The sequence below is a fragment of the Notolabrus celidotus genome, chromosome 11, assembly GCF_009762535.1.
Source record: "Notolabrus celidotus isolate fNotCel1 chromosome 11, fNotCel1.pri, whole genome shotgun sequence".
Lineage (NCBI taxonomy): Eukaryota > Metazoa > Chordata > Actinopteri > Labriformes > Labridae > Notolabrus > Notolabrus celidotus.
The window spans coordinates 18,177,950-18,202,804 of NC_048282.1; the positions used below are offsets into that span (position 1 = coordinate 18,177,950).

Genomic DNA, 24,855 nt, shown 5'->3' on the forward strand with positions numbered 1-24,855 from the left:
CAAACTCGGTTATAATTTCAGTATCGAGACATGAAAGATTGCAGAGTGCACTTTTGTCAGTTTTATGTCACCGTGTTATTAAAGTGCACAGATTGTAGATTGTCGAAAAACACAGTGTAGCTATAACATCTGTGGATCGAGGAGCCCCTGATACATTGTTGTAAACATACAGCCCGTTAGAGCCACAGGGAGCCCTGATGACGCGCTGCTTCATGTCTCGCTCATGTGTGAACTTGAACGTGAGGGCAGGAAATAAGGCGCGCTCCTCTTGTCTGTGGCACATTGAGCTCTTAACAGGGAAGTGAGTCTAACCTACTTTCTGTTAGTTAAAACCTGCCTGTGTCCTGTACTAACTGCTCGGAGCTGTAAGTCGATTTCCCCCTCGATTAAAACGACGATCATTATTCATGTTTTTAAGGGGCAACGTCAGAGTTTAACGCAGTGATGGAGGCAGGAAATGATCAGTAGGATAATCGGACTGCTGGACTTCTTTAGAGACAGAGAAGACTTGGAGAGAGGCGTCGGATCGGAGCGTTTTTCAATGTTTTGAAAGCTGTTTTTAACTCAAGGTAGGTGTCGATCTTGTATGTTGTATTCAAACAGTACTTTATCTGTAAACACTGATCAGTCGATGAGGCCTTGTCAACAATTAAAGGTGCCCTGAAACGACGTTGACTGTGTTTGGTTGTGGGAAATAAAAGGAAAACAGAAAGCACATAATCTTTGACAGAACTTTATTCCAACCCTGGAAGTGATTATGTCGAAGTTATATCACATCCCTCGCTTAAAGGGGCTCCACCTGGTGTTTTAACTGTCTGTTAAAGCTAACGCCATTAACATGGAAGGAACTGTTGTGATGAAATTTACAGCAGCGAGATTATTTTGTTCATGACCCCAAAAAGCACAGTTGTATAAATATGTGACTTATGCTATATTTGGAGTCTCAGGTGTATCTTCTTATTTTTTTTATTATTTTGTTTTTGCAAAATTATTCCAGTACAACCAATACAGTATAATAGTTAACAGTCTTTTTCTTTTTTTAAACACACACAAACAACTGCCCCCCCACCACCCCACTCCCTCAAGCCCCAGCTCAAGTTAGGAAAATAAAATGTAAAATAAAATACAATACAATCAAGTGATATGTGGTACAGAAATAAATAAATAAGTAAATGAAAAAATAGAAAAATAGATATACAAGATTTCCTGCATAAGAAGTTTGGTATTAGTTTTGTTTGCATCCCAGTCAGAAACAGTCTAAATCAGCCAGCATTGCCCATATGACCCATGTCGGCTCCAGGCGCTCGCCCTTCACTGTGCAAAGGTTTCAGGTGTATCTTCTTGATGCATTGTTGACATTGTATTTATTGCTGATCCTGCTGATCTGTTGGCACTGATATGTGAATGTGGGTTTCTACATGTTTGTGAATGTTTGCATTTGTTTGTTCTTGTTCCCTAATTATTTAGATTGTTGCATTAAGGCAGGGTAAACTGGAAACAGAATTACTCTTCAGGGATTAATAAAGTCGTCTGAACTGAACTGAATTGAATGGACCACTGTCCCAGGACATACTGTTTATTCAACATCATATGACATCATAGTTAGTGAATATATTAGGCTACACACTTAGGCAGCTGCACTTCAGTTTGTCATCATAAATAATTTGTGAGGTGTGCAGCTGCATTCAACTCAAATGTGAATCTATAACCTGAAGAGCTTTTTTCCAGTGTTATCATTCTTCCTGCATGTATAGGTGTGGTGTTTCAAACACAGGTCAGCGTGTACCAAGTGTGTAAACAATACAAACCCCATCCAATATTTTACAAGCAGACATGAAGCCATCAGACTCATGTGCAGCTCTGTGGTGTTCATCCTGGCCTTCAGAGGCAAGACTGGCAATCAGATAGCGTTCCCTTGCCCACCTCAGAGAGACCATCTGCTGTTTCCCCAGCATGGTTATTTGATTATTTAACACAACCTGAAGTCCTCAAAATATCTGCCATTAAGACCCCCGTGGAAAAACACATCAACAGTGCAGATTGTTTACTGCTGATACTGAACAATAACAGCTCAAAGGGGTCTGCCCTAAAGAGAAAGGGGAATATGTTGCCAGCTTTTCCACTCAAACAAAACCAGATCACCAAGGTTTATTGGTGTTGATGTAGAGCTTCATTTAAAAGATTAAAAAAACATGATTGTAATTATGGTCCTAATGTTAATATTAATTGTTCTCTGAGGAAGCATGTATCAAAAGGTGTATTTCTGAATGATGATTACTACCACCAGCAAGCACTGAAACATTTAAATGAACTTGTGCAAAACGGAGTAGGAAGAAGTTAAAACTTATTTAATCCTACCCCTATAATCATTTCTTTTCTGGCATTCCATGCATTCCCACAAAAAATGTCATAACTTAGATATCATATTATGTCATATTTAAACATGCAATCAAAGCAAAGCCCTGGTGTTTTTTAACTCCCTGTACCCCATGAAAATCCTTTCTTTATACTTATTCTTAAACTTGATTATGCGATGGCATTGCTGTAGCTCTTTATTGACATTTACATCACAGATTGAAATACAGAAGCTTTGCCTTGTAGTCCAAACACTCATAATCTTTAAATTCAACTCCCCTCTTAAGTTATAACCCCTCTCTCTGCCAAAGAATATTTTTGGACATGTCCTGGCAGCAGATTTTTCCTTTCCTTCAACAATATTTGTGCAGTTTTAAAATCCACACGGTCATATAATTACAAGGTTTGGTGTTGAGGAACAATGAATGTGTGTTCACAGAAATCAACATTATGCCTTATTCTTATGGCTCTTTCCTGCAGTACTGAGAGCAGTTACAGTGAGCTTGTATATGTGTTTCCCCAAACCTCAGTACAGTAACTAAGATATGATGGATTAGGTAAACAATAGATAATGTGTAGTGATTTATGATCCCGGCTCTTCTTGGCTTTGGCCAGGAATGAAAAGCTTCTCCACAGTTTGGATTGGACATAATGATAACAATGTTGAGCCCAAATACTTGAGCCTACTTCATCTGATTTGCTGCTTAATAAACAGATGAATGTTCCATTCTTTTTTGGGAAAAGAAACTTGGACGAAAGTTTTACCCCCTCTTTTAAATGATGTATTTCGGGCCCAAAGGGTTTGGGATTTTCCATCCTCAAAAAAAGACTGATGTGACTTTGCCAGATGTGGACCACAGTTGTTGTTCTAATTTGGTCTGAACTGACTCGTAAAGTCAGCCAGCGGAAAGAGCAGTTTGTAAAAGTTTGCAATGTCTGAAAGATTTCTCACAGGGATGTTTGGATCTTTCTGTCCCCCAGGGTTATGTACTCATGTGCATTGGTTGAATACTAAGAGGACGGAGAGGATTAAGGGGAGGGTCTTAATAGTGATACTGTTTGATTCATGGCACTAGAGCAGGGGTGTCAAACATGCGGCCAAAAACCAGCCTGCCAGGGGTTTCCATTCCGGCCTGCGGAATGATTTTTGCAAAGTGAAAAAACTACTGAGAAGACATTAACTGCAATTTTTCAATAAAAGTAACTACTATTTCAAATGGGGTCCACAATAGTCAACTTTACCTTCTTCATTATTATATATTCTTTTGCTGTAAACATTACACTCTGTCAGGTGACTGGGAAACCTGTGTGTTCGGTGTGTTCGCAGCAGGTCTCAGTGCTTAAAGAGTAAAATATTTGGCCCACTATGAGACTCATCATGGCAAAAATACAACATCTGTTTTTGTAGAAAGATAGTTCATTAAATGTGAACATTTTCAGAATGTACTTTTTCGCTCTAAAACAAAGGGAAACATTTAGAGTTGTCTTTATTTAAAGGTTATTATGTTATGATTTTACTGGTCTGGCCCACTTCAGATCAACTTGGGCTGTATGTGGCCCCTGAACTGAAATGAGTTTGATGCTCCTGCAGTGAAGTATTAACTTATCTATCATAATAATGACAGTTTCTTCAGTAAGTTATCATTCTAGATAGGTTTGAACAGCCTTTTTTATCTAACTTGTATCTCAGTAATAAATCAAACAAGAGTGATTAAGCAGACTGCTTCACTCCAGAAGGAATTCTGAATTACCTGAAAGACAACACCAAGAGGTGATGGTTACACTATTGCTTTCAGTCTCTCACCTGTCTGCCTCTCTTTCCTTTGCTACCTTGGTGAACGTTATTTGCAGCTGCTGATTAGCACCTAACATCCTCACTGCTGACATGTTACCTTAAAGGTGTGTGTATGTGAGTGTGTATATGTGTGTTTGTGTCATGTTAATGTTTTTCACGGTGAACATAGCATGAAACATGGCTTGTGTAAATGTCAGATTAGCAGAGGATCGGCTATATTCTAGAGGACCAGATGGTCACAGATTACTGCCGAACAGGCTGAAAATCAGCCGATTGGTCACCAGCTGGTCGATCGATTCACCTCTAGCGGTAATGTACTTTTGGTAATGTACAGCTGGGCGATATGGCAAAAATACCATATCAAAATGTTTTTTTTGGCAGAATCGCAATCTTAATTTTATCAGCATACTTTTTTCAAAACAATTAAAAAAGTAATTGACCAGTAAAACCAAACTTACTCACTTATTTAAAAAATATAGTCTGTAAAGAAAGAGAATAATGGACCATTTAAGCCAGAGTATACGGAGCCCTGAAGGTCACATATGAGGGAAAAAAATTAATTGTAATTTGTGGCCACAAGATAATTAAAACATGGCCACAAAATAGTTCTTGTCAATCATGTCCATGCAGAGACTGTTCATTGTTGCTTTGGTTGCTTTCAAATATCAACATCAACTTAAGTGCAGATTACTTGTATTTCAGTCCCTCCAGGAAGTTGCGATTTCGCGATCGCAACTATCAACGCAAATTCAACCAATCAGCGTGATTTTTTCGCGGCCTTGCAATTTTATACAATCACCGCAACTTTCCCGCAACTTTGACCAATTACCTTAATCTCATCCCCTGTACGTCATCGGTTTCGTCATCAATTTCACTTCCTTGGAACATAAAAAGTCCTCACTTGATCTGCACTTTTCAACAGCAAAACACACACAGAGAACAGGTGATGAGAGGGGACAGCAGGCAGGACAAGTGACGATGACAACGTTGTTATTTATAGATTGAGGGGCTCAGTGTTCGCTTGGTCACCTACCTGCAGCAGGTGTGCTTTATGACCTAGCTCTCCCTCCTCCATTCATCTGTCTCATCTTCATTGATGATTTTTACCCCCAGTGTGCGTTAGTGACAAAGATACAACCGGGGGTCGTCTGTTTAATATTTGACGTTATTGCCGCTATTACCGTAAAAAGCTCCCGTCTACAGAGTGATTTAATCCAGTTTGGTGATACATCAGACACCTTCAGTAAGTTTTGATCAACTCCTAGTCATCAAAGGTGCAGATTCATTTCAGAGTGCCGTGAACTGCCTTTCTGTGCCTCAGTCGCTGTGAGGTGCATTCAGGGACCGTCGTAAATGTGCAATACAGACCTTTCATGGCATTTTTCTGTGAATCAAGACAATCAAAATACAGTCACAGTGGTCACATCAAGAATGTTTTCTAAAAAAATCTGTAATTTAGCGTTTTTACTTGTCCCAGAGATGTTATTGGAGGAAAAAAGCAAAAAAAAAAAAAAATCGCAACTTTCACCGCAATTTTTTCAAAAAGCTGTCGCAAATTCAGGCTTTTTGGGCCGCAACAATCACAAAAAAATCCCGCGAAATCCTGGAGGGACTGATATTTATGGGATATGTAGAACACATGTTTGTAAAGCTTTAGTCTGTTTACTATTGAAGTCTGTAACTTTTTGATAATACATTTTGCAGTGATGCATCCAGCTTTTATGCGCACTCATTTACATTCGCGGACAGAATCGCAGAATTGGCCAATAAAAACGGAATCTACTGTTAAACACGAAATATCCCGGAAATTGACATAATGTGACTGAAATGCTGTCATCATGAGGAGAAGGAACGTTTGTCTGGGGAAATGTTTCCATGTTTTACGAATGTCCGCTCATTTCTGGCACCACCTGTGCATCTCCCTTATTTATACAGTCTGTGGCATCTCCTCACAAACACTCACCCGCCCCCTCCCAGAATAAACATGTTGAAGCCGCCTTCAAAAACACCGGCCAAGTCTGCAAAAAAACTACGAAACTCATCTCTTACTCCAAAATATGTTAACGATCTACTTATGAATGTTACGAGACAGCACTGGTCCACTTTTCATCGACTTTACTGCCAACTTTACAGACTACTGCCGGCCGTAGCCAACGCCAAAAACAAAATTACATAGAACCTGGCTCTGATCATTCATTCCTCAGCCTCTCTTTTTCCTTCTCTCTACTCTCTGTCACACACACACACACACACACACACACAAACACACACACACACACACACACACACACACACACACACACACACACACACACACACACACACACACACACACACACACAGACAGACACAGACAGACACACACACACCCACACCCACCTCCCGCCTCCATTCTCCCTCACCCAATCACAAGCCAAGCTATCCTTGTCAACACATTCACTGACATTATGGAAAACTGAACATCAACTAATTAAGTAACTAACATCATAACAAATTAATAATGCCAGGTGACATGCTTTTTTTGCAAATTCTGCCAACATACTGTTAACTGGAAACATAAAAATAAGCCATGTGAAAAACAGTGTTGCATCGATAAATTTAAGGTTTTTTGCATTTCATTAGAGGACATTTTATTCACTGACACAAAAAGCACACACTATATGGTGGTAAAATAAGTGTAAAGGGTAAAAAACTGAATTAAAAAAAATTAAAACGGAAAAAATGGAATTTGGAAAAAATAAAATGGATTTCATAGGGCCCTACACTTAAAGCACTCATACACTGCTTAAAGGTGACATATTATGCTCTTTTTCATCAAAATATATTGGTCTAAGAGGTCCCCAAAACATGTCTTTAAAGTTTATTGCTCAAAAAACACTTTGAAATCAGATTTTGGCATTCCTGTAAACCCCTCTTTTTCAGCCCTGCTCAGAACAGGCTGTTTTCTGTGTCTGTGCCTTTAAATGAGAATGAGCTCTCTGACCACGCCCCCTCAGGAAGTGGATGTGCCCTCAGCTGTCCAGCACGTTGATCTAATGTTAACATGTTGGCTGAATATACACGGCTGCTCACAGACACAGCTACGTATATGTGGCTATGCTAACTAGCGCTAGCACTTTTCCATGAAAACTAAAAATCATCTACTAGATCTTCAAATCTGCAGACGTGGGGAGTAAAACCGACCTTTGTGTTTATTAAGACAGCCTACAACTAGCATGCCTCCCTCCTAAGCTCCTTGTTACCACACGTGTGCAGGTAATGAAAAACGGAGGAGGAGTTGAGTTGTATTTTATACAGTCTATGGGCTGATCAAGCTCCGAGCTCTGACTTCCGTTACAGACCGGATGGCGTTATGGCGTATGAAAAACATTGAAAACTGAAACGGCTCGTTTCAGCACCAGTGGCGGATCTTCCATGGGGGCACGGGGGGGCACCCGCCCCCTCTGCGATCTGATTGGCCCCCCCATGTGCCCCCCAAAATTTCATTGGGCCTTCATGCTGTCAATCAATGTCGCTACCCGCCGTTCTGCGATAAAGCTGAAAAACGAAACCTAACCCTATATCTGATTGTACCATGTTCGTTCCATTAAGGGGCTCTTAATTTGAAATTCAAACAGGAAATAGCAGCAGCAGACCAACGGTAACTTTATAACACCGACACACTCGCGGACTTCCGTCGCCGAGTTCAGTCTGTTCCAGGTGAGATCACTAGATCCATAAACCTTTATTCCCTAGGTTTATGAGAACTATTGCATGTTTCACTCACTACAACGTTTAGCTTACTACTTTTATTGTTGATTTCTGTAAGTTTGCTTTAGAAACATTAAGGTACTGGTTTAATTTTGACATGCAGAGTAGCAGACACAGACCTCCAGGTGATGTGGAGAAAATGTTATACATCTGCTCTTTATGCTTTGCTGTAAAAAGTATGATAGAAGTTTAATTTACAAATACAGTTAAAGTTTTGATGATGCAATTTAATTTTGTGTCAAAGATACAGCCAGGAAAGAGACCACTGACTCTGAAACGGATTCAGATGACAGCATCAGTAGAAACACAAGCACCCAGTCAGCCATGTGCTGCACCTAAAGGTCCCAAATGCAGACTATTGATTATTAACCCACCATGTAGCAATATATTATTTGCTCTTTTGTATTTCTCACCTGATAGAATGTAGTTTATATCAGTTCAGTTTTTGTGATAAAGGATCAGACTTGGCCACCTCAGGATGTTATTACATCATTTACATTACTTAGAGATCTGTTCATGAAATGCTTTGTAATCTACATAAGATACTTATGCTTTGAAAATAATTCTGTCTGATATATCTTATTTTCAAAAAGTCCTTATAATTACACTCACTTCCTCTTCATCATAAAAATACAAGAGCGTGAACAAACCAATACTTTTAACTTCTGCTGCACAAAATGTCAAACAGGTGATCATACAACAGAATCTTATTTAACTGGTTGCAAAAAGTAAAACATGCAAATGAATGTATAATATTGAGTCTATTGTGCACCACAAAATATCTACTCTGAGTAACAGAGTTCATAGGAATGTTTGGGTTGCTTAGCAACAGTCCAGTCCAGTTGTGGAACTACAGCTGTAAGTTGTTTATCATTACTTTTTACTAAGCACTCAAAATAAATATTATTGCTCTCTCTGTGAGAATGTCATTTGAACTGACCACTAATGTTTGGTATAGAAGCTTGTGGTATGGCTGTCTGGTAAAACTGGATTTGATTCCAGTGTGCATGAAGCAGAGAAAAAGTCTAGCCTTCATTCATTTGTGTAATTAAAGAAAGATGAAGACATCAAAACACTGTCTTCTGTACTATCTATGACAACTGAGTGTAAGAACTTAATGATCGAGAATGTTGAAGTCGGCGCTGCCTTCATTTCTGTAACAGGAACAGGCTGTAACAGGCCCTGAAGTGTCTGGCCTGGGGGGGGAATCGAAAACCGGATCCGGCTTAGAACCGGTTCCATTTGATCAATTCCATCAGAATTCTACACCTCAAATGTTATCGATTCTTCTTAACGATTAATTTCAAATACCTGAAATATGCTGAAGCATTTGTCAACTCGGCCTCAAAGCCTGAGGTTCGTGTCGGGCCAAAGTGAAGGGTTCCATGTGAACATGTTCCTCTCCCCTTTCGGTGTAGGGACGCTTTGCCTCAGGCTCAAGGGGCTACATACGGACTCAAGTGGTTGAGAATGAGGTCAATCTATTGTTCAGTATGTTCAAGTTGAATATGTTCATGTTCAGTTTTGTGTCAGACATAATTTTGGAAAAAATAAAATGGTTCCTTTTGGTGCGGAAGACTGTGTAGAACTACTGTTTTTCCCCTAAAAAAAATACTCAGGAATCGTTAGGACAATAGATAAGGGATTGGATTGATAAGCAGGATCGACAATGGTATTGACATCGATAAAATCTAATCAATTCCCACCTACTTTTTGATTGTGAAGCAGTTTGACTGAAGAAGAAGATCCATAAATGAAAACAGAGAGGAGTGAATCATTTTGTAAAACAGGTCTGCATTCCAGACAGCTTTGTTTTTTCCTGTAGATTGTTTTCCTTTCAATCCTTTCTGCCCTGATATAGTCCAAACTGAAACCAAGCCACTTTCATTTGTGAGCTCTTAGGTTTTGAACTTTTATGAACTGTTACCCTTTGTATTCCTCTTATCTGGACTGATAAAGTTTGATTTCTGTTCCTGTAATATGCGCAGGTAAACTGCCCGGTGAGCACTTATAGGGAGGGATTTCAGCGTTGAAATTTGGTTGAAAACAGGGAGGCATTCAATGAGAATATCTATACCTCATTTTAAACCAGCTAACATGCAGTGACAACATCAGTGTCTCAGAAAACACATTATTGCCTTATAATATACATTTGTTATTTTAGGGATGAATGGATAGAAATGATTATTTTGTTCAATGGATGGTATTTCAATGTTTTTATTTTTTATACTTAAACAAAATGTTGTATTTATTAATAAAAACTCCCTGATATTAAAATGATTATGTTGTGTACACATGTTGTTGTCATTATTATTATTATTGATATTATTATTATTATTATTATTATTATTATTATTATTATTATTATTGGAATATTATATTTGTATTATTATTATTAGTAGTATTATTGACATTATTATTATTATGATTGATATTATTATTATTATCATCATTATTATTGATATTATTATTATTATTATTATTATTATTATTATTATTACTATTTGATTATTATATTATTATTATTATTATTATTGATTTTATTATTATTATTTGATTATTATTATTTACAATAATGATACTAAGGATAATAATAATAATAATAACCATCATCATCATCATCATTATCATAATAATAATATATTAAAAAAATAATCAATAATAATAATAATAATAATAATAATGTTTTGTAAAGTCCTTGATTGGTCCTCGGAATGATAAGTGATAACACATGCCCTATTTCTTTCATACCATGGTCTCTGATAAAAAAAATTTCCTTTTTGGTTCAAGCATCATGTCCTTTCCTTGTACTCCTAGACCTGCTTCATCATGACTCAGTGGATGCACATGTCTCAGATGATCCTGTGCCTGCCTGATGACACAGTCAACAACCTCTACCCTCCCACTGCCTTCCCCATCGAAGTCAGACAGTTTTTAGCTGAATGGCTTGAGAGCCAAAGATGGTACAGCACCAACACCAACACTATTCACACAACAAACAAACACTCAGCAGTTGCACAAAATACACAGTGCATGCATGTGTTAGCCATCTGCACCATGTGTTTGCTTGTTCATGAATGGCATTATTTCATCATTATCTGAATACATGTGTGTGGTCACAGGGAGGACTTTTCACTGGAAAACATGGAGCAGGAGAGCCAGGCTCAGACTCTGTTGGACCAGAGCATCACCCTGCTGCGAACAATTGCCCAGCAGAACAATAACGTGGTGTACAGGATGAAGCTGATGCAGATTAGCAGGAACATGGTAGGGAGGGGTTCACTCAGTGGCTTCTGCTATTAGATCAAATTTCCACCATAGATCTGTGAAGATTTCAGTGAGACAGTGCCATTGTGCTGGCTGTTTGCAGTTAAGGCTTCAAGTTGGAGGATCCATTTTTCTGGCCTATCATTAAATGCCAAACCACTGCCGGCGAGTTCAGTAGGTTTTGATGGTTTGAGTTAAGATGAAACCAAAAACAAGGAAAATATTGTTTTTTCATCATCTAAGGCATTTGGTTGTAAAGTGTGAGAGCAATTCATACAAAAACAGTATCCACTCTGAAAACCACAAAGCAGAAAAGTGTCTCTGAGGAATTCATAGAAAACCCACACACTTCCTTTAAATGTTTGTGTCAGCCTACTTTGGCACAAACGAAACAAATCATTGACATGACTTCATGATAAAACTGTCATGTTGGTATGAGGAAATTTTTTAATGTTTAATTCTGCTTGTTTTACAGACCATGTTTCAGTCACAGCCACTGCAGTTTGCGGTGATGGTCAGAGACATCCTCAGGAAAGAGAGGGTCCTGCTTGCCACGGTAATAAAAGAGGCATTTTCAAAGAAAGCATAGCATATTATACTGATTTTTTTTCTTCTACTTCCATTGATTCAGTAAGATTATTCGTTGACCATAAACATGACTTTTAAAGGAAATTAGCAGTTAAGAGAGACCATTTTTGACTCTCTACTATCTGCTTTGGGATATATTTATTTAAAGCACAAATACCATAAGTAACCTATATTGAATGCTGCTCCCTGTGTGTAGCCTGCTCCAATGCCCATGCCCAACCCACCACAGTACCCACAGTACCCGAACAGAGAGTCCTCATTCCCCAACATGCAGGATGTGGATCATCTGGTTCTGAAAGTGCTGGAGGTCCAGGACATCCGACAGAAGATACACCAGCAGCAAGAAGATCTCAACTGGGAGAGGCAGAACTATGAGGGCCTGCAAGGTAAGACAGACAGACAGACAGACAGACAGACAGACAGACAGACAGACAGACAGACAGACAGACAGACAGACAGACAGACAAACAGACAAACAGACAAACTAACAAAACATTGAAAATGTCTTGTAATGCAAAAATAAATCAAAAGAACACCTGTAGGAACTAGGGATGCAGATTTTTAAGTATTTTCCGTGATCAATCTTTGGAAACATTAACGATCAATAATCAATTCATCATAAAAAAAACCTGTAAACGTTTTCCATGTCAAAAACAATCCCAAATGTGTTTTTTCCCCTGAATCAAATTTTCTTTCTCAACACAATGTATGTAACTGACGGTATTAAACAGCTACGGATCATATTGAGGTGTTCAAAACTTTAAACACGCTGAATATCAACATGTGGAGCAGGGACACAGTCATAAAAGTGAAGACTACAACATGTGGATTACTGCAACAAGAGAACAGAACAGAAACATATTTCAGACTCACAGTGTCCAGTTTCCTGTCTACTCGTTCTTATTGAGAAAAATAAACCTGTGAACCTTGTCAGGTGTCAGCCGGGAGCGCAACCGGGTCATAATCAGTCCGGCGGCGGAGAAAAAAAGAGCTTGTGGAGACCTGTCACTCAGCCGCCAGCTGAGCGTCTCCGCTGTGTGCAACACCTTCAGTCAGCTGATTCACATCGAAACATGCTTTAAACTTAAAACACCTTAAAAGCTAAACGAAATATGAGACCACATGATGTTTGTTCCACGTGATAGAAAATCGAAACACAAAAATGTGTTCCAGTAAGTTCTTAACAATCAATTAATCGATACTGGATAAATTGTTGACATCCCTAGTGGGAACACATCCCAACTAATTACTTTAAGTTGCAACAGGTAGTAGCATGACTGGGTATAAAATGGCATTCCACAGTATCAGTGTTAAAAACAGTTGGTGACTCATTACTCTGAGACACTACATGGGCAAACAGAATAATGTCCCACAGCATAAAATTACTAAGAATTTGGGGATTGCATCATCTATAGTACATAATATTATTTAAAGAATCAGAGGAACTGTAGAAATCCCTGTAAAAAATGGATAAGGCTGAAAACCAATACTGGATGGCTGGGATCCTCTGGTTCTCAGGTTGCACCACAATTAAAAAAGACATCACTGTGTAGTGGAAATCACTGCATGGGCTCAAAATCACTTGCAAAAACCATTGTCTGTGAATGCAGTTCATCGCTACACCCATGAATGCAGATTAAAAATTACCATGCAGAACGGGATGCATATCTGGACATAATCCAGAAATTCTGGTGACTTCTCTGGGCCTGAGTTTATATAAGATGGACTGAGGCAAAGCAGAAAATGTTCCTGTGGTCTAACAAATCAAGATATGACACTCTTTTTGGAAATCATAGACATTGCAGACCCTTCTCTAAAGAGGAGAGAGATCACCCGGCATGTTATCAGTGCACAGCTCAAAAGCCAGCAGCTGGTATGAGGATGCATAACTGCCCATATCTAGGAAGGCCTTTTCAGAGAGGACCTTGCTTATTTCAGCAAGACAATGCCAAACCACTTTGTGACAAATACCACACAGGAGACCCTGAACCTCTGAGCAGACAAAATTCTATATCGGGCAACAATAGGGCAACATTTCATTTTCAGAACTCCAGAAACAGATCATTCTCAGTTTCCAAACATTTAAAGAGTGTTGTTGAAAGAAGAGGCAATGCAACACAATGGATGACACTCCCCTGTCCCAACCTTTTTGAAGCATGTCACTGACTCACTCACTCAAATTTAAAATGAGCATATATCTTTAAGAAAACAATAGTGGTTTTTATCCTTGATATGTTGTCTTTATCATGTCATTGATTGTTTGCACAGGACCGATCCAACAGAACGGAATGGATCCAGCTAATTCAGAAATCCAGAAACTCCAGAACCACATCCAGCAGCTGGAATACAATATGAAAGCAATGGCCACGGTGAGTTTATGCAGAGAGTTAGAACGTAACTGCACTCTAGGGGGGATAAATAATTCCTTTTGCACATTTCTGTAAACAAACAGCAGCTGATTTGGTAGCTTTTTAAAGCCAGAGCTTTGTGGTGTTCAAAACAACTTTAAAGTAGTCTGATGTGTCTAATGTCCCTATGGTAGATGTTGAGTAAGTTCATTTTCTGTCTATTTTATGGATGAATAATATTAATGATGCAATTAGCTTAAAGCTAGGGTTGGTAGTCACGGGAAACTAGCATGAATTTGAATGTAGCATGTCTTCAGGACTCCGTCTAACCCCTCCCCCCCTACCCTCGGAGCCGCTCAGAGCCACTCAGAGCTCCTCCAAAACGACGACCCCGCTCACGAGTGCAGCTGATTCATGACCATATGATCATGACTAATTCAAAACCGGTCTTCGTGAAAGTTAAAAACACAAACAAACATGGCTGCTCACAACTCACAACTCACAGCGAGCGGGATAGAGGAGAGACAGGCAGGAGAAGTTCTTCATTCATTCAAACAGTGACAGTAACCGGTTATTAAAGATCAACGTGTTCACGAATCGACTCGTCATCCCTACAGCGTCCAAACGGACGCTACAATATATACATTTTCTGTAGGACTTACTAAATGTCATTAATTCTTTTGCTAGTCAGAGCCCCCGTGGTGAGAGCTTTTTAGACTCTGATCGGGACTACAATCCTGAGCAAAACCCCTCATCGGGTCAGAGGGGAAAGGCCTGAGGTCGAGCGAGGGGCAGTCAGTAGAGTCAGGGGAAGTAGAGGCAGGGGACGGGGAGTGTACGCTGGGGAAATGTACGCGCAGGAGGCGGGCAAAATGGCAGGACGAGATTTGATTGGTTTAATAAATTGGACCCTAATGACAGTGATTGGTTGGTGTTTTCCCAGGTTTACTGCTGTAGATAGTGGCTTTTTTCACTCTTTTTTAAGAACACATTATGTATTGATTGCCATCAGGACATAAAGATAATTTTAACCAGTATAACAAAAGTGTATCTAAATCTGACTATCAACCCCAGCTTTAAAGAGGTGCAAAGCAAAAGAGAAGATCAAAAGAAATAGTCTTTAAAGTTGACTACTTCTTCCAGTAAATTGTCAAATAGTTAAAGTGAAACTGTTCAGATTGATTGGAAGAAAAACAAAGTGTACTGATGCAGGTTACAGTCCTTTTACCTTTTGTGACGTGTTCACCATTTGTGTCAATGTAACATGTTCATATATTTGTTGTTGTAGAAGCGTTTCCAGCTGCTGAAGGAGTGTGTGGACTGTCTGGACCAGTGTCAGAGCCGACTGATCAGCAGGCTAAAGTCGTGGAGGTGGGAGCAGCACAAAGCCACCATCGGACATCCTTTTGACGACAACCTCAACCCGCTGCAGACATGGTGAGGTGGACCACATTCCACTTACTGTTGTTGTGCTGTCTGAACCTAGAAAAGCACACTCTTAATTACCCATTACAATACTACACAACAAGACAATCTTTTTTTACATGTTTATTTTTTAAGCAATGTTTTTTTGTTGTTTTAAAGTTTTGCACTGACATTTGAAGTTCCCATGAGATGAACCCTGTGCATTGAGTTCTACTCACAAATGCACTGTACTCCTGGGTGGGCTGAGTGTGTGAACGGAAACAGACAACATTTACTCAAAATATTTAGAATTTTATCTTAGTGAAACTTCTGTGTGATGGAGTGAGCTTATGTGAGAGCCCACCAGGAGTTATATACCACTAGTCAGCAGGTGGAGGATGAAGATTTTTATATCCTAGTTTTCTTCTTTGAATCAACAGCAGAGGCTGTCAGTTCATGATATTTATAAATGTTATTGTACCACAAACAGTTCATACATATACAATTATTTAAAGATTTAACAGAGAAACACAAAATTACCTGCCATGAACATTTAATGGATAAATGGATATTCCAGTTATCTCACTATGTCCCAGCTTAAAGGCATACAGGTATGCATGTTGACAGGCAGAACGCCAGTTCAGAAAATCAGAGGCAAGAAACAGCAACTTTGAAAAACTGACAGAGAACTATTCAGCTGATTAGGAGTCATGATGGGAAGCAGGTGAGGATGTGTTAGAGGAAGGTCAGGTGTGTGGGACTGGAGGGTGAGGGGTTACTGCTGGACAGGAGGGCCGGATGTGGGCGTGAGGTGACTGAGACAGGAGAGGAAGTCAGGAGGGCATTTGGTAGACAGAAGTAGAAAAAGGCCATGACTGAGCTGGAGGAGCAAAAGTACCCACAGGAGCATTTCATTATCTTCTCTTTAAGAAACTGTACTCAAGTATCATTCATGTCTACTTGTTGCTGTTCATTAGTTTTTTGTGAGCGAATGCCATGAAGATGACAGGAATTATTAGATTTATGCAATCAGTCTATTATTCTTTAAATAGTCACGTCATTTTCTTTGGCCATCACATCATATTTTAAGAAAACATCTTGCCCTCCCATTTTAGTGTTTTATCATCTCTGTTAGGTGTGAGCAGCTGCTTGGGGTGAATGGGAAGCTGAGGCAAGAACTGATGCTGATAGCAGAGCCGATCCCAGAGCTCCAGGAAAGGCTGGGGAAACTTGTGCAGATTCTCATTCAAAGGTAGCAAAGTCACATTTTTTATATTTCTATTCTTCATTCTAAATAAGAAACCGCAAAAGAAAATACATAATTTTACTCAAACTTTCCAGAGCAACATGAATGACTTATTTTGTCCATTTCAGCTCTCTTGTCGTGGACAGACAGCCTCCTCAGGTCATTAAAACTCAGTCCAAGTTCTCCACCACTGTGCGATACCTGCTGGGGGAGAAAGTGGCTCCAGGGAAGCCTGTGGTGCTGAAGGCACAGATCATCAATGAACTGCAGGCCAGGAACCTTGGCAGCATACCTGGGTGAGTCATGCAGCAAAGCAAGAAGGAATGCACACTGCCAGCAAGGGGGGGAGAAACAGCACACATCACCAACTGTTTTTACAACTGTCAACCTTATTTTTTTCATGAAGTTAAACAACATCTACTTTCAAAGTGTATTAAAACACATAAGTACAAGCTTAAAGGTTATCATTTGATTTGGGTATTGAAATGAGTTCAGTACACCAATAGCTAAATATAAAGAAAGCTTAAATATACCATTCAAGCAACAGTATGTTAAGGTGTAACTATGCTCTGTCTAGTGATTTGATATCTGAATGTTATCAAGAGAGCACCAAATAACAAAACCCCTGGAATCTGATGCTTTCTCAAATATTTTTAAGGATCCTGATCTGTTTGAGTTGGCCATGGTTACATATCACAGTGCCAAAAAGCACACTGGTGGACAAGATCCATTGGCAGAAAATGGTGGCTCTAATTATTGAACCCTTCAAGCTATTTGTGAAACTAAACACGAGTTGCCAGATCGTTCTTTTGTCTTGTAGGCCCTTTTAGTCAAATGAAAACAAATATAATAGGAATAATTTTACACTGAGTCAATACATATTTAATTTTTTATTGATCTATTTATTTATATCCAGTGATAATGTTGGGGAACTGATCAACAACACAGCTGTCCTTGAACACAACACAGCCAGCAAGAGCACATGTGCCACCTTCAGGAACATGGTAGGCAAAAAAAAAGATTTTCTCAGCTGAGATAAGAATAATTTGAAACACTTTTCAACAAATGTAAACTCTTATTTTGCTTTAACAGTCCATCAAGAAGATCAAGAGAGCTGACAGAAAGGGATCAGAGTCTGTGACGGAGGAGAAGTTTGCTCTGTTGTTCTCCACAGAGATCACCATCACAGGCTGTGACACTCCCTACAGGATACAGGTCTGACCCTTTCCATTGTAGCCTGGGCTTGAATTGGTCTTTACATCCTTCTGCTGCATGAGATATGTGAATCATAACTTCATGAGAAAAGGTTACTTCCTTTTGTTGAAAGACGGCTTTTAGATCATTCAAAGATTTGCTTTTTTTTTTCTTTTTTTTACAGATGATCTCTCTACCAGTTGTGGTTATTGTTCATGGTAGTCAAGACAACAACGCTCTGGCCACTATCATATGGGACTGTGCTTTTTCTGAGCCTGTAAGTGCCTGATCTTTCTTCTATTTAAGTGTCCTGGTTTTGTTTTGTTTCCAATTGTCTGTATTTCCCATGTATTTCACTGTATAGGCTTTGAAAATGAAATAGTGTGTCTGTGTTGTTTTAGACAGACTAAATTTGTTTTAGTCAACACACATGGGGAAGACATCATTGTGATTGAATATGTTATTTGCACAGCATGAATATTTGAGCCTTGGCATTATCTCCTTAACTGTTTGGCATCAAAAAGAGAGAGCGTATGTGTGTATATGTGTGTGTGTGTGTGTGTGAGGTGGGGGGTGTTACTGACTTCCTGCGGCTTGTAGGATGGCTTTAAATCCTCCAAATGGATGCTGAGGAGGAGATGGCGCAATATGTAACATGATCACTAGCAGAAGAAATGGTTGTGTAAGTGAGCAGTGTGTCAGCAGGCGTGCAGCAAAAGAATGAGCAGAGCACTGATACCTAAAGTGCATCAACATGAGGGCTTTTGTCTTGGATAAGGTTCACCTACTAATTCCCCTTATCCAGAATTATTGCTCTTAAACAAGTTTTCTCCTGAAAATGCCATGATTCATTTAATGGGATTCTGATATGTATAAAGTTATAAACTGTAACTCTGAAGTTATAGGTTCAATAAGCAAACTAACACTAACTGGTATAATGGGAAGTATTGAGAACATCATTTTCACCATCACCATTTGATTTAATAGATCAGAAAGTGAGCCTATTTAAACTAGGGGCTGGATAAAACCCTAAAATGTCTGGAAATAGTCTGATGTTGTCTGAAAGATATATAAACAACGTCTGACATCAGTGTTAATGTGTATAAGTGTTTCCATTCTGAAAGCCTCCTTGTCTTTGTCTTTAGGACAGGGTGCCATTCGTAGTGCCTGAGCGGGTGCCCTGGAGGATGATGTGCAGCACCCTAAACAGTAAATTCACCTCTGAGGTTCAGACGCAGCACAATCTGGTTGAGTACAACCAGATATTCTTGGCACAAAAGATTTTTGACCAACCTGACTTTTCTGACGACTTCAGCAACTCGTTGGTGTCCTGGGCTCAGTTTAATAAGGTGCGCACGGGTATTTTCCTCTATTACAGACATATATAGATTGATTTATGGTTAAATCTCACAGTGCTCTTTGATCTCACAGGAGGTCCTGCCAGGTCGGCCGTTCACATTCTGGCAGTGGTTCGAGGGAGTGATGGAGCTGACAAAGAAGCATCTGAAGACGTACTGGAGTGAAGGGTGAGGAGGCTCTGCTACTATTCCAATTACTTGTATAAGTACAAGCAACCTGCTACAGTTTGTTAATATGTACATGTGTTTGATATTTTTTGTTTTCATAGGCTGATATTTGGTTTCATTGGAAAACAGCATCTACACCTGATTCTCAAAGACAGACCCAATGGGACGTTCCTGCTCCGCTTTAGTGACTCTGAGATTGGAGGCATCACCATTGCATATGTTTCCGCAAGTGAGAGTAAGTGCTGCTGCAGGACCAGTTCAATGCTGAATGTGTTTGTTTGTCTTTTTATTAGTTTTGTTTTATTTTATTTTGAACTTAACAATAAAACTGGATTCATTTTTTAACCATTTCTATCAATGTTGGACTGAGTTGCCCCTAGCCAACACATGAAATGTTGTTAGCATCAGGCAGAGTGCAAAAAGTCATTGCAAGGGAACAGAAAAGTAAATAAGAATCTCTCCCTCTTCTCTTTCTTCCACTGTCTCTCGCATCAATCGTTTGTCACTCTAGACGGTGGACAGAAAATCCAGAATATCCAACCATTCACCAAGAAAGATCTCGAGATCCGTAGCCTTGGAGACCGCATTCGAGATATCAACCATATAACACATCTGTATCCTGAGTCTCCAAAACATGAAGTCTTCAAAAAGTTCTACTCAGGTAATGATCTTCATGTTCGTGGTTACTTTTATATACGTACTTGTATAATCAAGTGAGATCAGAGAACTAACAGATGTTTTTTTCTGCTCTCTCATGAAGCCGAGCCTCAAACCTCTGCCAGCCACGGTTACATTCCTGTGTCTCTACATACAAAAGTCGGCACGTAAGTAGCTTTTTTTTGTCTTTTATTGTGCCTGAATAAACGTTTTGAAAGAAAATGGTAATCATTCGAGTACTGAATGTATGATTTTTTTGTGTGAACAGGGAAGCTGACTCTGCCTCACCTCCTGCATCTCTCGCTGAAAGCCCCCGCAATAATGTCTTTTCTGTGTAAGTTTCCCTTCAACTCAATATTGTCCTACTTCCATCAGTGCCAATCCTCTATCACAAGCAACATGTCCCTTCTTTTGAATATTATTGAATGGCTATCAAATAAAGCTATAAACAAGTTGACACAAAACATTGATTAAAAAATGACTTATTTATAGAGCTGAAAAAAAATGTCTCTCCAATCCCATGGTTTCCATTGAAAATTTGTTAGACAAGGTGAAGAAGAGTACTGCAAGAGTATTTATGTTGATGTTACTGTCATCATTTAACTTTTATCAGTGTTGTCACTATCACTTAGAGTTATGGGCTTATGGTCTTACTTTAAAGTGATTGGCTACTTAGAGCTAAACTCACCTGCTCTGCTGCAATAAACTGGATCACGACAGGATATAGCTCAGTTTTTCTCTATAAAAGATGGTGGGAGTGTAGCCTGGGTGTTCCTTGGAAATCTCTCAGTTCTGTTCCTAGTAGCTGTCATTATTTCCTGACTTTCAAGACCAGCTTGAGACAGAAACAGCTGTAATGTGCCGGACTCCTTTCCATGGATCATGTTGATACGATGTGTGTGATCAGGTTCTCGCTAGGGTAGCTTTTGCTTTTGAGAATTATAATTATCGTTGTTACGGATTGTTGACCTATCAGAGTCCAGTATTTAACACAGACGGGCAATAGTTTAGGGTAACTGTTTCAAATGACAGACTACAAGTACTTACATATCTCTAATATTTGAGTGTGTGTATAGACTGTTAAGGTTATTCTGCAAAAGCAGCTGATGACATATAATATCATGTTCTCACCCCACGTTTAATATGTAACATTCTTATTCAACATTGACTTCCAAAAAGTCTCATAATACAGACAGGTATATTACTAGGCAGCTGATATTTCCTCTTATTATCAGCCATCCAAAATTATCTCAATGAGTCTGAGCTTCCTGTTCCTCCTTTTGTTTTTAGACATCCATTCCCACAGCCATTTAGCCCACAAGAGCCCATGGACTCTGCTCATTCTGGCAACTTCAGTCCACACCCTCCTGTGTACACTGATAACATGTAAGTAGTACTGTTCACTTTCCCTGTGTTTTTTTATACAAAAAAATACTCATTGTTACCAGGCTATCATATTTAGATGATTTTGTTTGTCTTCTAGTCCCAGCAACATGGATCTTGATTTCGACTCACTTCTTCAAACCCCTCTGAGTAATTCACTCTTCTCAGACTAATCAAGAAGAAAGTTGTTTCTGGGGTCCAAAGACGTCAGAGCCAAACTGTTCTGCCAGACTTTTGTATGGAAAACTTTTCTGCAGACTGTCATCGCCCATCTCCAGTTTCTTCTACCTTTAAGTACAAACTTTTTATGGACACATTCTCTACATGTTGAGCTGGTGCTACAGGAAATAAAGTCCAGTCAAGTGCAAAGTAAAAGTGAAAAACCTGAAAGAAGAGTCTGTGCAACCTTTTCTCTCTCCTGGTTGAAGTTTTTTTTTAATCTGATTTACTTTAATACTCTGTTACCACTGCACAGAATAAAGTCCATCTCTGTTGTATAAAACCCCTTCATGCAATTTAAAAGCTGTGCCAAGCCTTGTTGTGGCATGTCAGACACATGCAAGAGTATGCATGGGAAATATTTCTTAAAATATTTGTGAGCTTAACTTTTTTCTGGTTTTCTGTTGTAACAATACTCCTCTGTAGCGGCGGTGATTTTAAACTTTACTGCATTAATGGACCCGTAAGAAGCAGAATTTAGAAGAGGTGATGATGATGATGATAATGATGATGATGATGATGATGATGATGATGATGGGAAATACTTTTATGTGTACTAAAAGACTAAATAAGGTGTATTTTCTCTATATGTATATATTTTTTGAGCCTTTGTTATAACTTAGCCAATCATCTGGAAAGTTTTTAAATCATGAGCTAGATTGCTGTTTTATTATTTTTTTAAAACAAAATCTTCTTTTTGTCATTGAAGCAATCTGTATCTGTTTCAACCTTTAGTCTGTTGTAGTATTGGGAGAATTATCCAAAGTCTAAATACAATTTCTCCTTTAATCCTGGATATAAATCCTCAAATGAGATATTGTGTTATATTGCATTAGTCAGTTGGGTCATGGGAGCAAAAGAAATGTCATTGCACTTGACAAGAAAATATTCAGGGAAAAGATACACAGTGAATAAGTCTGGCAGAGGATGCTATATATTTGTGTGCTTGGCACCAGATGTTTTAATATTCCAGCTTTTAATGGCAACTAAATTCATATTAAAATCAGTGAGTTCTCATAACCTACTCTTTGTATAGGAAGCTTTGCACTCCCATCTCTGTCAATTTTATACATTTGATCATATAATGTTGGGATTTGTGTACCGCACTGCATGTACATTTGCTGGATGATAATATTTGTGGATCATGCCATGCTAAAACTATAACCCATATATCCTTCAATATTAGTGTCAAATAAAATCTAAGTTGGGAACAGAATATCAGATTGGCAAATTTATTTCCAAGATTTTTTGTAACCTTCTTAAGCTGGTCTTGAATGATATACTCTGTATTTTTGAATCAATGCACATAGAGCAGTATGCCCTCCAAGCTTGAAGTCTTTGCTTTCACTATCCCTGTGGTTTCAGAGATATAACTTTGTGGTATTGACTAATGTTTATTTAATTGATTGATTGATTGGGTATGATTCTAATAAGTTGAATCAGTGTATGCGTAATGGTGACATAAGGCTGATATTTGCTTCTCTGGTTCTTGAAAATGTAGATCTATCATGCCCCTGACTTCCTGTTTGAACCCAGTTTCATCCTTCAGTGAGTTTAAAAGAAAAAAAACGACAAAAGGGATTTGCAACGTGAGAATTTTTGGATTTTTTTGACATATAAAAATAATAAATCAGTGGCATTGCTATGGGGAAGGTATGCATGGTACCAAAAAAAGGCTGTCCATTATGAAAGCATTGGTGTATAACATAAAATGATCACTTCCATAAAGCATCAACCAAAGAGAGGACATTGCATCAACTAGCATATTATATTTTCTATCCATCCAGGTTCAGCTATCATGAAATGTTTTTTAAAAAAGAAAACTTTACACTGTACATCAAAAAGCTTTTTCCATTAGAACACAAATTCTAATTTCAACATTTCACTAAAATGTAAACTCTAATCAACCACTGCCAGGGAAATCACACTGAGAAAAAAAGGTTATGTAGAGGAAGCAGGAAGAGAATCAGTTTACAAGTCTGGTTCAATAACTTTTTTGGTGAGATTTGCCAAAATGCTGAATTATCTTATTGACCAGTCCCCCTCTGTCCATCCCAGCAGCTTTAGTTGTCCCATCATCAGAGCTGAACAAGATGGCCGCCATGTAAACAAAGGGAGGAGGTAGGGTGAATGAAGGAGGGATGGAGGAGAGAGCAGAAACCAGGTCAATGTAGAGCTTCAACTTCAAGGTTCATTGTCTCAGGAGTAAAATGTATGAAAATAAAGTACATTTATCAAACTGTACAAACACTCTAAAGATTTCAATTGCCTCAGGAGGACCTTCTCTCCTCTTCCAAACATCAGAGAGGGGCTATGTCCATTAAAACTGAAACGCCCCACTCAGTTTAGAAAAGAGAAGGCACCAGGTGTTTGCCAACACCAGCATCAAGCCATCTCACACCATGCACTCTTTCATTTTCTAACCTCGAGTGGATGTAACAAAGACAACACTTGTTGCTCCTGACAGCTCTTTAGGTTTGTTTTCTTTGTCTCTCCATGGCAGACAAGCAAAAGTAAAAGCAACCAAAGTATCACACACCTGTACATTAATCTGTAATAAGCGCTGCTCTAAAAGCAAAGCTCATGTCAGGAAGATTTTAAAATATAACCAAACACAAATACTGTCGAAGGTATTTAAATGTGGTAGAAACCTGCAGAAAACCCATCTATACAGCAACAGGTGACAGGTTTGTTTGCACTTTTACCATTTCATGTGTTAGAAATTGTAACTTTGACGAGATTGAGCTTAGAAAAGACCATATACTTTGTGTTTTGTGTTTATTTGAAGATAAATATGAATGTGTGTGCTTCACTAGATGGCACAAAAGCTCTACACTGAATGGGTTTGGCTGAAAGACTGTTTTTATCTGCTATAAAAAGGGGAAACCACTCTAAAATGTGTAATTTGTTGAACTTTTGCAGTATCAGAGAAGGCAGGGAAAAGGCAGAATCTAAAATTATAGAGCTATAATATGCTTGTATGATAAATAAAAAGGAAATCATAATACGAACAAAGGATTGTGGCAATGAAAAGTGAAAAAATAAATATGATCAATTAAAACAAGCACACATGCATACACATGCACAGAGACATGCATGCACTCACTCTTTGTCTCTCTCAGT

General features: G+C 38.8%; 1 protein-coding gene across 2 annotated transcripts; it reads left to right on the forward strand.

Annotated features, from left to right (window-relative positions):
• Nucleotides 1-22,948, forward strand: stat6 (signal transducer and activator of transcription 6, interleukin-4 induced). 2 transcript variants are annotated; one of them, XM_034696726.1, is made up of 21 exons: nt 1-301; nt 419-569; nt 10,718-10,863; nt 11,023-11,167; nt 11,643-11,723; nt 11,952-12,141; nt 14,024-14,124; nt 15,392-15,540; nt 16,643-16,759; nt 16,882-17,049; nt 17,670-17,757; nt 17,846-17,968; nt 18,132-18,224; nt 19,093-19,296; nt 19,379-19,473; nt 19,575-19,708; nt 19,985-20,134; nt 20,234-20,297; nt 20,399-20,464; nt 21,421-21,516; nt 21,614-22,948. In XM_034696726.1, exons 3-21 carry the CDS (start codon nt 10,730-10,732, stop codon nt 21,684-21,686), a joined length of 2,271 nt encoding a protein of 756 aa, XP_034552617.1. In that variant the 5' UTR covers nt 1-301; nt 419-569; nt 10,718-10,729; the 3' UTR covers nt 21,687-22,948. The 2 variants fall into 2 exon arrangements, with proteins under 2 accessions (XP_034552617.1, XP_034552616.1); XM_034696725.1 differs by having other exon boundaries at nt 201-569.
• Nucleotides 22,949-24,855: the final 1,907 nt, after the last annotated feature.